This window comes from Lonchura striata, chromosome 4A (genome assembly GCF_050655825.1).
Source record: "Lonchura striata isolate lonStrDom1 chromosome 4A, ASM5065582v1, whole genome shotgun sequence".
Classification (NCBI taxonomy): domain Eukaryota; kingdom Metazoa; phylum Chordata; class Aves; order Passeriformes; family Estrildidae; genus Lonchura; species Lonchura striata.
Window position 1 is genome coordinate 6,228,137 of NC_140742.1, and position 16,386 is coordinate 6,244,522.

The following is a 16,386-nucleotide window of genomic DNA, read 5'->3' on the forward strand; positions in this document are numbered from 1 at the left end:
CGGCACCGTGAGCGTGAGAGCGGCCCCGCAGCGCCCTGCTGGGAGTCCTTTTGTTGTCGGTGTTCTGTCATTCTTCAAATCACGGTGAGCGTTTTTCCCAATGAAACGTCGATTTCAGTGTTGACTTTGCGGGTGTCGCCGGCTGAGAAGTGCTGACAGATCACCAGAGCACCTGGGCCAGGTTGTGTCACCTGAAACCACCAAGTCCCAGGTGTTTGACAGTGACCTTCTGACTGCTTAGATTTGTCTTCCCTCCCCACCTTTGTGGATACACCTCCATACACACCTTCCTTGTGTCATCTCCCATCCCTTCCTGGACTCCATGATCCTAAAGGTCTTTTCCAATCCAGATGATTCCATGATTCTCTGCTGCTGTCGATGCAGAAGAATCCAGGCCCAGGCCAGCAGAGCATCCATGGGGGCAGTGGAGGGACACAGACAATCCACACTGGTCACACACGGTTTTCCTGCCAGCTGGTTGGTTTCAGTTGGTGTTAATAGGTTTAGCTGCTGCCCTTTTGTTCAGAATAATTCAGAGCTTCCTTGTTATCGAGGCCGTGGCTGGAATAGCCCATGTTTGCCCATCTGGAAGCAGCAGAGACAAAAGCTGGTGTGACTGAAACTGCCAATGTCACAGGGCTGTGAGACCTAACGTGCCTACAAAAACCCACATCTCTGCACAGGCCAGGGCCAAAAAAAAAAAAACCAAAAAAAACCAAACCAACAAAATGGAAATCAGAGGGATTAAAACAAACCCGCTTGCTAATGGAAATGCTTTTCTTCATCACTTTGTTCAAAACCATTTCCCTTTTCAGTGTTTGTAGTGCACAGGGATGTGAGGGATTTTGCTGGGTCAGCAGACCCGGCCCAGGGAGACTGGCCAGGGAGGAAGGGCAGAAGCAGAAGAAAGCAGAGCACACCCAGACAACACTGAGAACCCCCAGGGCTGAGGATTTTTTGCCTGAAATGCTGTGGGTGTTTTTGTATCTGATCCAGCGGGCTGCCAGGGAGGTGCTGGGGCTAATCCTGCCTGAGCTTCCATCAGCTTCCTCTGTTTAGTTAACAGATAACTTAAAAACATAGATATATCTCTGAATCCTATCCATGTGGAGCTGTGAGTGGGAATCATGGGCACTCACTGGCCATGGCCTCACCATGGGCAGCTGGCAGATCCCAATGTCCACTCGGACAGCCACGCCTGGCAGTCCCTCTGTGCCCCTTGACAGGGTGGGATGGAGGTGCCCTCAGCTGCTGGGATGCAAAAGTGGTGGTGGTCCCATCAGGAGGGTGAGATCCAATGAGGATAGAGGGTGAAGTACCTGAAGGGGCTCACAAGAAAGGTGGAGACATTGGACGAGGGATGGAGTAACAGGATAATGGGAAATGGCTTCAAACTGAAAGAGAGCAGAGTTAGGTGGGATAATGTGGAGGAATTCTTCCCTGTGAGGGTGGTGAGGCCCTGGCAGAGAGTGCCCAGAGCAGCTGTGGCTGCCTCATCCCTGGGAGTGTTCAAGGCCAGGTTACCTGAATGAGGAGGGTGCTTTAGGGGGCTTTAAACTCCTTTAGCCTTTCATGGATTAAGGGAAACTAGTTCCATTCCCTCCACCCAACTATGTCACCAGCTGGAACAAATAAAATTCCAGGGGTGAAGCTCTTCCAGGGGCCTGCAGCCCACCATATCCTGGGGAGGGTCCTCCTGCAGCCACAGCCCTAGCAGTGCAGCCTTTGAGTGTGGCACTTTCTCTTGTGGACTGACACCCCCCAACAGCTGAGTAGCCACAGCTACGTGGGACACCACAAGGGGACAAAGTATTCGGAACTGCCAAGCGGGGAATTAAACTGACTAAAGCAGAGAATAATATTTCATTCATTTGTAACAGTCTTGGGTGTGAAAGCCAATAATAGAAAATAATACTTTGAGTCAGAAATGGAAATTATTTTTGTTGTGAAGTTGACTGTGTCCCTTATTTTTCGTGCCAGCAGTATGGAGAATCACTGGCAGTGCCAAGTGACCGTGCTGGTCCCACACATTCTAGTGGCAGTGCTGAGACCACCGTGGCCTGTCCCTGGTCAGGCAGGGAGAAGGACTGGGAGGTGTCTGTCCCTTCATGCCCATCCCCTTGGGCTGGCCAGGATCAGGATCTGATGTGGGCACTGGGGATTCAGCTCCAACAGCAGCTCAGCCATGCCCAGAGCTCGCCATGGCCAGCACTGGTGTGACAGAGGAGCCTTGCTCAGGGCACATGCTCTGGGCCACTGGGCTGTCAGAAGTTGTGACTCCATGGCATCACTGTGGCTGTAAGAATGGCTGCATTACTGCAGTTTCTTTCTGTACTTCAGTGTGGATTTCTTTAATCTCTCCTGCTCGCTATGCTCTGCTGTGTATATGATAATGCAAAATCACCTATTTCCCCTGGTCTTTGATCTTCTCTCCCAATTAAATATCAAATGGAGTTGGAGAAATGTCAGAGGGAGGCTTTTCTCATTAGTACCTGTGAGTGCTGTGATGGTGAAAATTGTGCTTTGAAGCTCAAAGAGCTGTGAGTTCCCATGCAAATGTTGTGTTTGTGGTTTGCACTTGATTTCTGTCCAGCATGGAGCTCTGCAGAGTGCCAGACTCTGCTGGCAGTTCCCAGCCTCCCCAGGTACTGCGAGCACTTCATCCTGAGGGATGATGTGACAAAGGAATGTGTAAGGACTGTGTGAGCTTTTCTCCATGAATGGGGTTCCTTGGACATCCAGGAAAGGTCCCACCATCATCATCATCATCATCATCATCATCATCATCATCATCATCATCATCATCCCCCACTCAGGTCCTGCAGCACTGTGTGTGGGAATTGGTGTGTCTCCTCAGGGAACTCTTGTGTCCCCCAGCCTGGCAGACCTGTTCTGGACAGGTTTCTGTGCTGTCGTTGGATGTGGTGCCTGGGGGTTTAATGCTGTGGTGTGTGGGAAGAAGTGTGGCCTTGGAACAGGTTATTTTAATGGGATTGAAGCCACCCAGAGTGGCCTGTCTGCCCAGTTCCCCAGAACCCCATGTCCTGGTTCATGGGAGGGCTGTGGGGACAATGGAGTCTGTTCCTGCAGTATGTTACACCCAGATTCTGGGGACTGTGTCCAAACAACTCTAAAGCTCCTGTAGAAAATGTGGAAGAAGAAAGAGTCTATCCCACACCAGGAGAGGCTGCAGGTCTCTAGAAAGGATGAGCTTTGCTGGGAGGCAAAGCTCCAGTGACAATGTCCTGTCCCACAAAGACAGCTTAGCCATGAGACAGTATGGAGTAGAGGGAGAATGACCTGCTGGAAGATACATCTCTCTTCACAGATCTCTTGTACTTGTTGGCTCCTTGCTGGTCTTCCCCATCCTTGCTGTGGATGTCAGCCAGTAAGGGCACCAGTTACTGCTGGTAGCTTGTAGAATTGTCTCCTGACTTCTCAGCTCTGTCTCAAAAGACATCACAGGCATAGCCAGAGCCCCACTCTCCCTGGGAGCATCTGTGCCCTGCAGGCATCCTCAGCACAGCTGGGCACAGGGGTCTCTGCAGCAACAGCTGCTGATGAAGCAGCTCCCACTCCTGGGCTTTGAGCTCTGAGCACAGGACTAGGGCCCCAGTTGGTGCAAATCTAAACCAGACATGCTTTAACCAGACATTAAAACACAATAGCAGAAAAAAACCCAAAAGCCAGCTCACTCCCAGCGCCAGAGCCGTATCCTCAGTGCAGGCAGGAGAGAGAGGGGCCAGCACAGGATCTACCAGATCCAGCTGCAAGGCAGATCCCACCCCCTGCTCTGGGGCTCAGGGATGTGTTTTCTGGCTTTTGCTGCCCCTGGAGCAGCTCTCTGGCTGGGCAGTTGTTGCTGTTGGATTTGCTTTGCTGGTGGCTGAGGTGCCAGGCTGGGCAGAGGAGGGTTTGGCCGTGCCATGATGTCCCCAGGCCTGGCTCCTTGTCCCTTGCTCCCTCCCTGCTGAGGTCCTGAGCTCCCCAGCCTCCCCCCTGGGAGCCACAGGCTCCTGCTGGTTACAGCTGCTCCATCCATGCCCAGGTGTGCCCAGGCCTTGGTTTGTTTTAGGAAGCCCAGGGCAGGAATGTGGGCAGGGGTGGCTGGAACAGCAGGAAGCCAGCCCTGTCCCTGCCAGCTCAGGGGCTGGTGGGAGGGCTCTGGACCAGCCTTGGCACAGCTTAAACAAACCAGTGAGCAATATTCTGTGATGGCTTTTTCCAGCTCAGATATGCTTCCCGAGGACTCGCCTGCATACAGCAGCACAAGGGGCCAGGAGAAGAGGCAAAATCGTTTTCATGTGTTTAAGGATATTTTTTCTTGTGCTGCACATGAGGCATTCAGGGAGCTTTTCATCCATCTTCTACTGTGTTTTCTGGCTCCTTCCCTGGGAGGATGTGGGTGTTATCCATGTTCTGTGTGTCTCACAGCCCACGGCTCACAGCAGCACTGCTGCTGACCTAAGAGTTTCCTCTTGAGTCACTGTATGAAGACTCAGCTTTTCTGGCTTTTTACTTGAGGTACTGTTGGAATATTTTATTCTCAATGCTGTTGGTGGCACACTGGAAACTACAGATGTGGCATCCCATGCTTGCCCCCAGACTTTTCTGTCCTGCTGGGTGCCAGCCTGGCTCTGTGGAGTGACAGTGCTGTGCTCGCTCTGTTCTGCTGCAGCGTGCAGCCTGACACCTGTGGCACATCCTGGCCATACTGCATCCTCCTGCCCACACAGCGTGGCTCTGGCACTGATCCCTGGCTGCCCAGCCATGGATCTGGGCTGCAGAGAGGGCCTGCAGTGCCAGGTCAGGCCATTCTCCAGGGCCAAAGGGGCAGGTGCTGCTGTGGGGGCTGCGTGGCACTGCCTGGCAGGAACACAGAGGTTTGGAGAACTGTGGGTTCATAGAAAAAAACTCTGGTGAACAATCAGCACTATTTACAGGTATCGAGCACCAAAATGCAGCAGCTTTGGAACTGCTGGAGAAGTTCAGGAGGCAGCAGTTATTTTTCCTTACTCAGCAATAAATGAATCTTCCAAACACATAAAGCTTCTGTCTGAGGATCTGACACGTGTGAATGAGAAAGCTTCTGGAACCCTGTTGTTTCTGTTCTGGGGATGGTGCATTGTCCACACTGGCCTGTGTTGTGTCTCGCAGCCTTTTCAGTGCCACTGGCTGAGCTGCTACACTGGGAGCAGTGATCCCAGGCCGTGCTGGCTGCTTTCTCCTAGGGAACATTCAAACATGGGCCCTGTGTCTTTTCTTGTCACTGAATTCTCTGTGCAGGTGAATGTGGGGTCATGAGTTGTTCAAGTGATGATAAGAGCAGCAGAATGGCCTGAGATAAAGTCTATAAATATAAATACAGCCCAGAAGTCAGTTGCTCTGTCAGTCTGATCTCACTCCTTTTTAGCCTTTTCCTCCAGCCAAGTCTGATTTTGAAGATCCTGGGGATGTTTAAAACAGGAATAGATTTATTTATGTTACTAAACCTTGTAGTTGTGAGAATGGAGAACAAGGGACACAATCTGTTCCTGTTCCACCACAGGATGAACTGGAGACTTGCAGAGCATCGGGGACCCTTTGATGTGGAAGCACAGACCCCAGGTCCTTGCAGAGGTGCCCAGAGGTGGGGTATCTCTTGGCAAAGCCCCCTGAGTGTGCTCTGCAGTCAGGCTGCCCCAGTGCCAGGCAGGTTGACGGTGCCAAGGAGTCTGCCAGTGTGCCATGTCCACAGTGGCATCATCTCCCAGCCTGGATCCGGAGGGATGCACGTTCCTCCCCGCACCAAGGCAATTCAGATCGCTGGAGAGCGATCCCTCCCTGGCGTGCTGTGTGACTCAGCTGGCCCCTGCCCAGCCCTTATCGAAGGCAAAAACTCTGAAATCATCGGTGCTCCCTGGCCCGTCGGAGCCTGTCCTGCCTGGGAAGGGCGGCTGCAGGGAGACGCGTGTGAGGGCTCTGCAGATCATGAGACGTCTCCGTGGGGATTGCTCGTGCTCTGCCCGGATAAGAGTCCGTTGTTTTCGTGTTTGTTTTCCCTGTGTCCGTCCTGCCTGTGCAGCGGGATCTTGGAGCACACCCTCTCCTGCTGCTCACGCCAGAGCACCGTGCCAGGAGCCTGCTCGGCTGCTCCCAGAGGCCTGCAGCACTGCAGGCATTTCTGCAGCTCTGCCCTCGCTCTCCTGATGCCCCTGGGAAAGCTGCCCCTCCCTGACAGCTCCCTCCTCCCAAGGGAGGGCAAAATACATTTGTTTTCCCTGGCTCAGCTCTGTGTATTTTTCTTTTTCAAAGAGCCTGTCCTTCATTCCCCAGCCCGAGGACATGTCCCCAGGCTGATATTCCAAAGGTGGTGACTGCCTTCTGTGGGACAGTGATGCAGACAGGTGTATACATAGGTGCAGCAGCCAGAGCCACCTGCCAGCCTCACCCTGCTTCCAGCCCCAAAGTATCACCCGGCTGCCACAGCCACAGCTCACCCGGCGCTGCCATCCCCAGGGATCACCTGGCAGCACCATCACCAGGACTCACCTGGCCATCCCTGCTGCAGGGGCAGGCATCCAGCACCTCTGTGCTGGGAGTTCTCAGGAAAGCAGCTGAGTGCTGCTGCCCTCGGAGCCTCCCGTGCGGGGTTTGGGAGCCACTGGCTGCCCAGCCCAGGAGCTGCCCACCACTTCCAGCAGCAGCACGGTGCCCACAGGGCTGGGCACTGTCCCCCAGCTATGGCTGTCCCTCCTATGCTCGGGTTCATTGCACTCCAGAGCAGTGCTGAGCAATTCCCTGCTGTGCTGCCAGTTGGATTGGGACACCAGCTGCTCTGAAATTCCTGCAGGTGTGGCAGCACCAGCCCCATGGCTGGGCTTGATCTGTGGTGAACCAAAGAACTGTGATGGCGTTTCATCCTTTGTGACTCTTCTCTGCCTCTGCGACCCCAGGAGCATTTGTTTAAAAAACAGTTGCATTATTTCTTACTGTGCATTTCACCATTTTTGCTGATTTCTAAGGCAGCTCATCTTTTCTTAACTTCCATTTCAGTTGGCCACGTGTTCTGGGCTGGCTGCCCTGTGTCTCTTTCCAGTTTTGTTGAAGCAACTCCTCCAGCTTTGCAGGGCTGCAAGGTTGATTTGAAAGGCCAGCAAAATGGCAAAGGGGAAAAAAACTAATCTCTGAGAAGTTCAGGCTTCCAAAGTGCAGTTTTACCCATGGCTCATCCTGAGGAGCTCTAAGGGAAATGCTGATGCCAGCATGAATTTTGCTGCTGTGGGGAGAGCAGGGGTGTCCTGGCTGAGCTGGGCCAGGCAGGAGGCTGTGCTGCAGCATCCTGTGCTACCCTTGTCTTGCAGAAGCAAAAATCATTTAAAAAAATTAATCCAACACACTGTCCATTATAAAAATATTAAACATACAGTCTGGAGTGCTGCTTGCTAGGAAATCAGTGCAAGCCAGTGAGTGTCACTGGGAGAATGGTGTGCTCCATGACATTGCTTTGAAGTGTGGCTCTGCTGCACGATTCTCTTCCTGAGCAATGGATCTGTCACTGTGGAGGTCTTGGGAAGAAGATGCTGGATAACTTAATCCAAGGGAGGGTGAGAATGCATCCTTCTCCCAGAAGCTGTATCCCACATCACTCACTCCCAGTTTCCTCCAAAACAGACCAATATACCCCAAAACTTTGTTGTTCTTCCAGTGTTGCTTGGTTGCTTTGTTTCAGTTGGGGTTTTGCGCTGATATGTTGCCAAACTTCCAAGCTGTTGATGAGGAGACCCATGATCTCCTTGTGCTCCAGGCACCCAGGAAAGAGCCCCTCTGTGTGTTTAATGCGTTGAGCTTCAGGGTGCAGCCTCGTAACCTTTGCCAGCTCATCTGGAGCACGGCAGGTTTGGCAGAGCCGGATTCCTTCAGGCAATGAGGGAGATTAAGCAGGCGTGAGAATTATATGATGAGTGTAAACCCTTGCTGTCTGGTCCTTGGGTATTTAATTTAATAGTAAATAAGAAAATAAGCCTGTCAAGCTCGTTTGGGCACTTCCCACGAGGCTGGCTGGGCAAGGAGAAGAATTAATGAGAATAAAAGATTGAAGTTTAGGACAGAAAACAGAAACTGTGGAGGATGGGGGGAGAGTGGGAGGGGGATGTGTGAGTGGAAGTGATGGTCCAGAGGGCAGATAACCAGCTTGCAGAGCAAGAAGTCACTGGTTGGGGAGAGTTACTGAGAAATGTCTTTTTACTGGGAGCACAGCCCTCCTGCCTGGAGCCTGGGCTGGACTGGCTGTGAAAGAGAAGCAGCAGCTTATGAACAGCTCAGTCAATGAAGGGCTGATTAGGAGAGGTAAATGTGTGACAGTGTGAGACATCCAGTAAATTCCTTCACAGGAGATTTGTAAAGCACAGCTAAATATAGCAAGCTATTTTTAGCAGTTCATGCTAGCCACTTACTCCTGGCAAGTGGAAAACCCGTGTCAGTGTGGGAAAAATGGCCTTTGTCCAATGTGTCAGGATTTCTGAGTCCCCACAGAGCCTTCAGGGGCACTTGCGGACGGCTCGCCCTGGGTCAATGCCAGGCACTGCCTGTCCTGGGCTCTGTAATTCCCTCCTGGTGAGCATCTCTCCTCTGTGCAGCACCAACAGGGCTGCATTCCTTGCAGGATCCTGTGTGGATTTGGGACTACCTAGAAGGCTAACTGGAAGGTTACATTTTTATCCTCATCTGAGAAAATTAACATGTTTCTGTGTTTGAGGATCTGTAGAGTATCTGGGAGTGTTCCATGAGTCAGGGCTCGTTACTCCTGACCCTGATGGCACATCTGGGCTCATCAGAGGGAGCTCATGGCTTTCCAGGCTGAGGTATTTTTGTGGGACAGAGACTGGGGACTTCATGCAGGTAGTACACACAGTGTAAAAACAACACCTTGGAGCACAGTCTGGCCCCTTGGCCACTTACTTTGTGTGCTGGCTCCTAAAACTCTGCTGCAAGGACGGAAAATTCCCAGGAAGCAGTGGGTGGGGTACTGTATCCAGAACCTCCTCCTCAGGGTGGTGATGGTGATCAGCTCCATGTCCTTAGTGATGCAACTCCCTGGGGAATTCTTTGGCCGGAGTTGGTAACAATGGGGACATTATTTTCCCCCTAGGAATCACGGCTCTCTCTCTGCATGCTGGGAAAAGTGGAATTTCTCATGCTGAATGTTGTGCACAGCTCTCCATCAGGGAGGAGAAAATCATCCATAGGGACCATTGGTAGGAAGTGTAGGTGTGTCCTCAGCTGCTGTGGGTCAGGGTCTTGCAACGTTTTCCTGACAAAAGTGGATTTCCAGGGTTAAGATCCCAACCTGACAATCTCTGTCTTAAAATGCCTTGTTTAAGGGTAGAATGAACTTTTGTTGTCTTTTGTTTGCTTATTTGAAAGGAAAGTGTGTGGCCAGCTTTGATAGTTCTGTTTTCAATCTGGAGAAGAAGAAAGCAAAATGCAAAGATGGAGCTCCTGCTTAGCTTTGCTCTGGTTATTTGCATTGCCACAATCAAACCTGGGCCTTGTTTTCCCTGTTGATTCCTTATGGGTTTTATTCATGGGTTGCTGAAGCTGTGACTGAGTTGCTCTGGCACTGCAATCTGTGGGTCGGGCGGATGCAGAACCTCAGGAATTGCTTTTCCCCCATGGAAATCTCTGCTGGCTGCACTTCCCCGAGCTGCCCATGCGTAGATGCAGACAGAGAGACCAGTGAAAATCACTTCCCACCTTCCGTGGTGGGCTGGGACATCCTGTCCCTTCCCAGGAACAGGGCAGGGATGCTGCAGCCCTATCACTGCTCAGCTATTCATGCCTTCAGCTGGATCAGATTAAACTCAGGGTTGGCTTTGCACTGAAAGTGTCACTGGCCAATGATTGCAAAGATGATGAGGTCGAGGGGCGGTATTTTTATTTTGTTTTTTCCTTTTTAATTTGCTCCCTGGGAGCAGCGTGTGATGGGGATTAGCCAAAGGGCTGCTGAACCCACTGCTTGCTCTGCCCCTTAGCTTCTGGAGGAGCAGCAATTCCCACCTGGCTGTTTCCTAGGAAGAAGCAGGGTGGTGCTGTGTATACCAGCTGCTGCAGAGCCAATGAATGTCATGTAAACAAGGCCTGTTTGGGTGTGGATAACGGGGCTGAGGGTGCTGGCAGCCTGACTCTGGCCAGTGTGATGTGTACCTTCCACACCTACTCTCCTGCACAGCTGGGGATGTTCTGTTGGTTTTCAAAGTGTTTATTTATAAAAATCAGGCTGCTTTTTGTACCTGTGTAACACCCAATGTCCCATTGTGTCCCCTGTGGTGTTAAATGAGGCAGCCCAGGCAGGGCCCTCCTGTCCTGGCTCAGAGATCCTGCTGGTCCCCATAGCTGTCACTGCTTGGTTGTCACAGCCACTTCTATTTCCATGTGCTCAGGGGCACCGTTTCCTCTCTTGGGAACAGAGGACCATTGCAGTCACACAGACTGTGACCTCTGGGTTGCAATTAGTGAAGCTAATTAAGGATATGCACCTGTGACACCTGGAGCATTGCAGACCCTCAGGCAGCACCTCTGTGCCCCATTCTCTGGCTGTGTCTGCTCACCCTGTTCCCCCATGGTTCTCTTCTGTGGTGATGGTTTCCTTCTGGTTTAAATTCTAAGCACTGGAGGAAAAAGCAGCATCACAGCCTCATTTGAGTTTTGTCAGAGACCTGTGGCTTTTGCAGCGGTAGCAGCACTTTTATGTTTGTGGTTTTTGGTTACCTGTGGTTGCTGTCAAAGGTTAAAATAAGAATCATAGGTCCTCACTGAGCAAGCTGTGAGGCACATCCTTCCAGAGCTGCTGGTTCTGAAGGTGTGTTTATCTACACATAAAACCAGCCCTGAGTTCCCTGTGTGCCTCCTGAGGCTGGCACGACTGGCACTGGTGCTCCCCACTCCTGCCCTGCAGCCTGGCTGGGGCAGCTCTGGGCAGGGATGGAGCTTCATTTTGACTGCTAAATTATTGTAACCACAAATGGTGAAATTTGGCATTGCTTCCTGATGCTGGAAGGGAGAGGAGCCCTTCAGGACTCCTCATCAAATTCATTTTGGTGTGTTTCCATGGAAACAGGCTGAGCAGGCAGGGTCCTTGGGGTGGTGCTGAGCCTTGGTGTGCTGTTCGCAGGAATATTCCAGCTTGGAGCATGACACTATTCCTTGATCCTTGGGTCCTGGTTCTGGGGGAGCAGGACAGGCCCTGCAGCTGCCTCTCCCTCCTGCCAGGCTCTGGGGGTGCAGAGCAGCAGCCTTTGGCAACGGAGTGTTTGTATGGGGGGAAAACATTTCCGACAGTTAAAACAAGGGAGAATACAGACTTATCTCTCCCAGTGTGGGATGGAGCCTCATTTTTCCACAGCACATCTTTTCCTGCTGGTTCCTTCCTGTGGTCAAGCCTCTTTCCTGTGGCCATGGCTTATCCCTTTCTCCCCAGCCCCCCTGCCCTGCCTGATGGGGTGTCCCTGTCACACCCAGGGCTGTGGCAGCACCGCAGCAGCAGCAGCAGTGATGCTGTCCTGTGCATGCACACAGGAGCTCTGTCAGGAGCTGATGTTCAGCCAAGGCTCGCTCCGTGTGGGAGTCAAGCTGTGTTGGTCTGGAGAAGCCTGGTTTCCATCAAGAGCTCCTCCAGAGCCCGCCAAGCACATGTGGTGCAGGCTTTCACTCCCCTCCCTCTCTCCCTCCTTCTCCCCTGGGCTGACGGGGACACATGGCACACAGAGACCCTCTGTCCCTGCCAGGTACCACCCATGGGACCTGCGTGTGCTGCTGTGCTCCCAGCTCACGGGTACACTGGAGCTGTGGTGCCTTGTCACCTGCCCCCAGCCAGCTCCCATGGTGGGGACAGACAGACAGACGGAGAGAGGATGCTGGCTAGGGGTGCTGCTGCTTTCAGAGGGGCTCAAGGACTGGGCTGGGAGAGGTGTTTGCAGGGAGGGATTGAAAATCACCTGCGACCAGCAGCAGGGGAGGGGCTGGAGGGGGCCACAGCAGCGTCAGGGACGGTGATGGTGACGAGGATTTGCAGGGGAGGAACAAAGATTCCCCTGAGCGAGGGCTGAATGAGCCTCCGGCCTGGCCTGAGCGAGCACTGGGGGACTGAGGGGGAATTATTTGCCGAGGTTTTCCATCAAGTCAATGACATCGTTCTGTGCGAGAGTTCACCCATTTACGTGCTCCAGCCCCTGGCAGCTGGGGCTAAATAGCGACATTCAGGCCTGAATCTGCCCATTCAGGAGCAAAGGTTTGACCCATCGGAGGGAGCTGCTGAACGAGGCTTTTCAGGGAGGAGCAGGGACTGCACTCTGAGCCTGCAGTGGGACCCAGCAGTGCCCCCACGCCTGCCTGCCCAGGGACCCTGGGGAGGGTCAGGAGCTCCTGACCTGGGGACAGGAAAAACAGGGTAGTCTGAGGACCTGCCAGTACCCCACACTTGATTTCTTTTCCCCAACATTCAATTTTTCTCTCCCCTTCACAGCAGCGTTTCAGAGCATCCCATGATTGCCACCACAGCAGTAAGTTTTATTTTCAAATGAAAAAACTCCATCCACGTACGCCAAGTTCCCGTATACAACAATCATGGTGCTGGTTTGGCTAAGCAGTGGTGGCAGCTGGTTGCCCATAAGGGCTGTGCCATCACATCTTCCCCACTCATTCACTTCTGAAAGTGCCATCTCTGTGCACCACCACAAAGGAGTCCACCTGGGACAGCCCATAGCTGGAGTCCCAAATTGGGGAAAGTAGCGATGCAAATCAGAGTCTACATTCCTTTGCTTTTCTTTTTGTCGCCTACATCCTACTCTCTGAGGTCAGGCAAGTGCAGCCTCCTTCTGTTTGTATCTCAGGAATTGTTGTAGTTTTGTGCAGGTCAATGCAGTGAGTGTGCTGGCCCTGCTGGCCCTGGATCAGGCTCTGCAGTGGTGTCACTGTCACGTCCCAGGGCCTCTCTGCCAATGCCAGCAGACGGCATCCAGACACGTCCTGCAGCCACACAGGGTGCAAAGACACAAAGCATCCTTTGGGCCAGAAACGTCTCTGGAAGGTCCAAAAATAATTTGGACTGAGCCACAGGAAACATCAGGCAATTTCTTTGCTTCCAGCCCAGATTGTTCCCCACCAGCGGGAGCAGCAGGTCCCAGGGCCATCTGTGGGTGCCCAGGCAAGCCCAGCTGAGCCCCTGGCTCAGCTGTGTGCTCTGTGGCACTGTCCTTCCCTCAGGGCCTGTCTGTGCCCATGACCCCACACAGGGACAGTTATTTTTAGTCCTGCCTTTTCCCTCACATTTATTTTCTGACTCTACAGATTTTTCTCCCATATTATGAAACAATTCCTGTGAACAGTGGCCAGCCTGTCTGACAGCCCCTGAGCTCCAAGGAGCTGTGCTGGTGCACACAGAGCCCTGAGTATCTCCTGAATGTTTTCCTGCAGGGAAGTGTGTCAGTGTCCCTTCCTGTCTGTGGCTGGACACAAGGCCATCGATCAGTTGTTGTACTGTGTGGTGCATCCATTAGTGCTGTAGAAGCTTTTTCAGAGAGAGAAAAAACCCAAATCCTGTACTTTCTGCAGCTTCTGAGGGTTATTAATGCTGCAGCATTTTCTGCAGCACTGAAATTCCCATTGCCTATGGATTTTCGTAACTACATTACTATGGTCTTTTTCCATTCAGGATAAATTCCTAGGACATGCAGCCTCTGTAGAATAATTGCAGAAACCCACAACTGATTGCTCTGTCCTTTTCCAGGATATTCCTCAGCAGTGCAGAAGTTCTCCCAGACTCTGCAGTCCTTCCAGTTCGACTTCATTGGTGACACACTAACGGATGATGAGATCAATATTGGTGAGTTCTCTGCTTTTTGAAGCTGACTTCACTTCCAGTAATTGGAACAGTCTCCCTCTCTAGGAATTAGCCTGCCTGATGGTTTTTAAGCAGCCTCAGGAGCCGGGTTCCAGGCAGCTCTTCCACAGCTTATTTTATGAAGTTGAACAGTCACGGGTCAAGTTTCACATTCCCAATTCAGCGGATAATTTGCAGAGGTTTTCCATGGCTCTGGGCCTGCTCCATGCTGCCAGGTGCTGGGAAGGAGGCAGCGTGGTGACCTCCCAGCCAGCCCCTCTTCCCAGAGCTGCAGTGGAGCCCAGCTGCCTTCGCTGTGCTGGAAAGATTGGATACTAGGAAAAAAATTTCACTGAAAGAATAATAAAGTACTGGAATTGTCTTCCCAGGGAGGTGGTAGAATCACCATCTCTGGATGTGTTTAAAAAAAGCCTGGACATGGCACTTGGTGCTATAGTCTAGTTGAGGTGTTAGGGCATAGGTTGGACTTAATGATCTTAGAGGTCTCTTCCAACCTCATTATTCTGTGATTCTGTGGTTCTGTGAAAGGCCTTGCAGGAACAAACTGCCCCACGCTGCCCTGCAAAGGCACAGACTGCAAACTGCTGGGAAAAAGTGTTGCTGGATGTGTCTCAAATGGAAAACAATGGCCATCTGTGCCCTGGGCAGCCTTGCAGGGCTGCTCCCTGCACATCTGCTTGGGGATTAGTGATCCTGGAGCCGTGTTACATCCCTGCCCTCCCCCAGCACAGCTCTGGGAGTCACTCAGCATCCACAGCCCAGGAGGGCTTAATTCCCCAAACCCTGCACATTTCACATGAATCACATGAATCTGCTCTTGGCTTAGCGAGGTGAGTGGACCCTGTGGGGGTGACAGGGGACTGCAAGAGGGACAACAGGGCATCCTTAGCCCTCGAGGTTCTGACCTGCCCCATCAGACAAAACACTTGAGCCACGTGCCTGGGCTGAGGAGCTGCCCATAGGCTCACAGGGCATGCTCCAGGCAGGAGCACAGGGCATTCATGGGCTGGGACACAAGGCATGGGATCTTTTCCAAGCTGTTCCCGAGGGCTGCACATAGGGGGAAAAAAGAAAACCAGCTTTTGTCAGGCAGCGGTTGGAGAGTGGCAGCAGTGTGACATTGCTGCTGTCAGGTCTCAGCCACTGTCAGAAGGGGAAGGAAGTAGAGCCTGTTCCTTGGGCTGTTGTATTTAAAGCCACGTGAAGCAGACTGCAGGCTGCCCCTCCAAAGCTTGCTTCGTTTATGGAAAGTCTCTGGGTGAAACCCTCTGGAAATGAGCCAGCCTCCAAATCTAATGGCAGCAGAGGTGCTGAGCTTCCAAACACACGTGGGTCAGGGAGGGGAGAACTCTGCCATGTAAATGCCCCTCCTGGGAGCTGAGGAGTCTGAGGCAAACAGCCATGCAAGGAAAGGAGTGTCCCTCCTCTTGGCTGGAAGAAACAAAGCTCCAACAACCAAGAAAGGCTGCTGGGAATGACAGAGGTTGAATAAAGGGAGTGTGGGATGAGGGAGAGCAAGAGAGCAGATGTAAAACCCGTCGTGGGGAAAGAAGTGTGTTTCCCTTCAGTTTTGCTGGGGAGTATTTGTTTTGCTTTTTGAAGAAGAGGTCCCCAGCTTTCCTGTGAAGAAGCCTGGGCTGTGTTCCTCCTCCCACCCAGGCCCTGGTGTGCCTGAAGGGGTTGAGGCTTCCTTATTCCTGACACAGCAGTGGGGCGTTGACGTCTCCGTAGCAGCTTCCATCTGCCAGGGTGCCAGGGATCTGCGTGGGAGTGCAGAGCTCATTTGATGTGCAGGATATGGGAGTGAAGCAGAACACTTACAGGCACTTCTTATGCGCTGCAAGAGAACGTGTTTGGGTTGTAAATAGAGCTTAAGTCACACTGCTCTCTCGTTGTGTGGGCACAGAGCAGCCTGGCACCCGAGCGGGTGGCAGCGGGGACACTGCAGGTGGCAGTCAGGACACTGGGTAGATGTTGTCTGTCGTGAGCAGCACTTTCCCCTGGGGAGGTGAAGGTCATGGATGCACCCGTGTTACCCCACAGCTGCAGCCCCTCCTGTGCTCCCTCCTGCAGCTCCTCCACTGTCACCTCACGGGACCCAAATCAGCAGCTCCTGCAGAGATGAAGGGGCAGTGAAATGGGGTGGCATTCTCTCCCAGGCATGGGAACCTGGAATCCTCTGGCTGTAAGGACCTTCCTGGAATGCTTCTGGCTGCCCAGCAGAGTCGCTCTGGCATTTCCAGGTGTCAGTTCCCAGGTGTGGCTGGGCAGGCTGTGACTGCTGGTGGCCCTGCATGGGCTGGCAAACTCTGACCCAGGCCAGTAGCACAGATCCGAGATCCCCAGGCACTGCTGGGCTGGCAGCAGGATGTGAGCCTTGTGTGTGGTGCAGGGTCAAACTCAGTTCTGTGACTGGAGCCTGGAAACATGTTCCTGGGCTCTTCCTATAGAGCAAAGGGAAAAATCTAGGGAACATTTTATGCACTGACATATTCCCTGTAAGCTTG

General features: G+C 52.6%; 1 protein-coding gene across 2 annotated transcripts in view; it reads left to right on the forward strand.

The window, feature by feature from the left end:
* OPHN1 (oligophrenin 1) overlaps nt 1-16,386 on the forward strand; it is a 49,661-nt gene that overhangs the window by 650 nt on the left and 32,625 nt on the right. For both annotated transcript variants that reach the window (XM_021548405.4, XM_085570738.1), the window contains exon 2: nt 13,766-13,861. In XM_021548405.4, the coding sequence (XP_021404080.1) occupies nt 13,766-13,861 (96 nt within the window). The remainder of the gene's footprint in view (nt 1-13,765; nt 13,862-16,386) is intronic.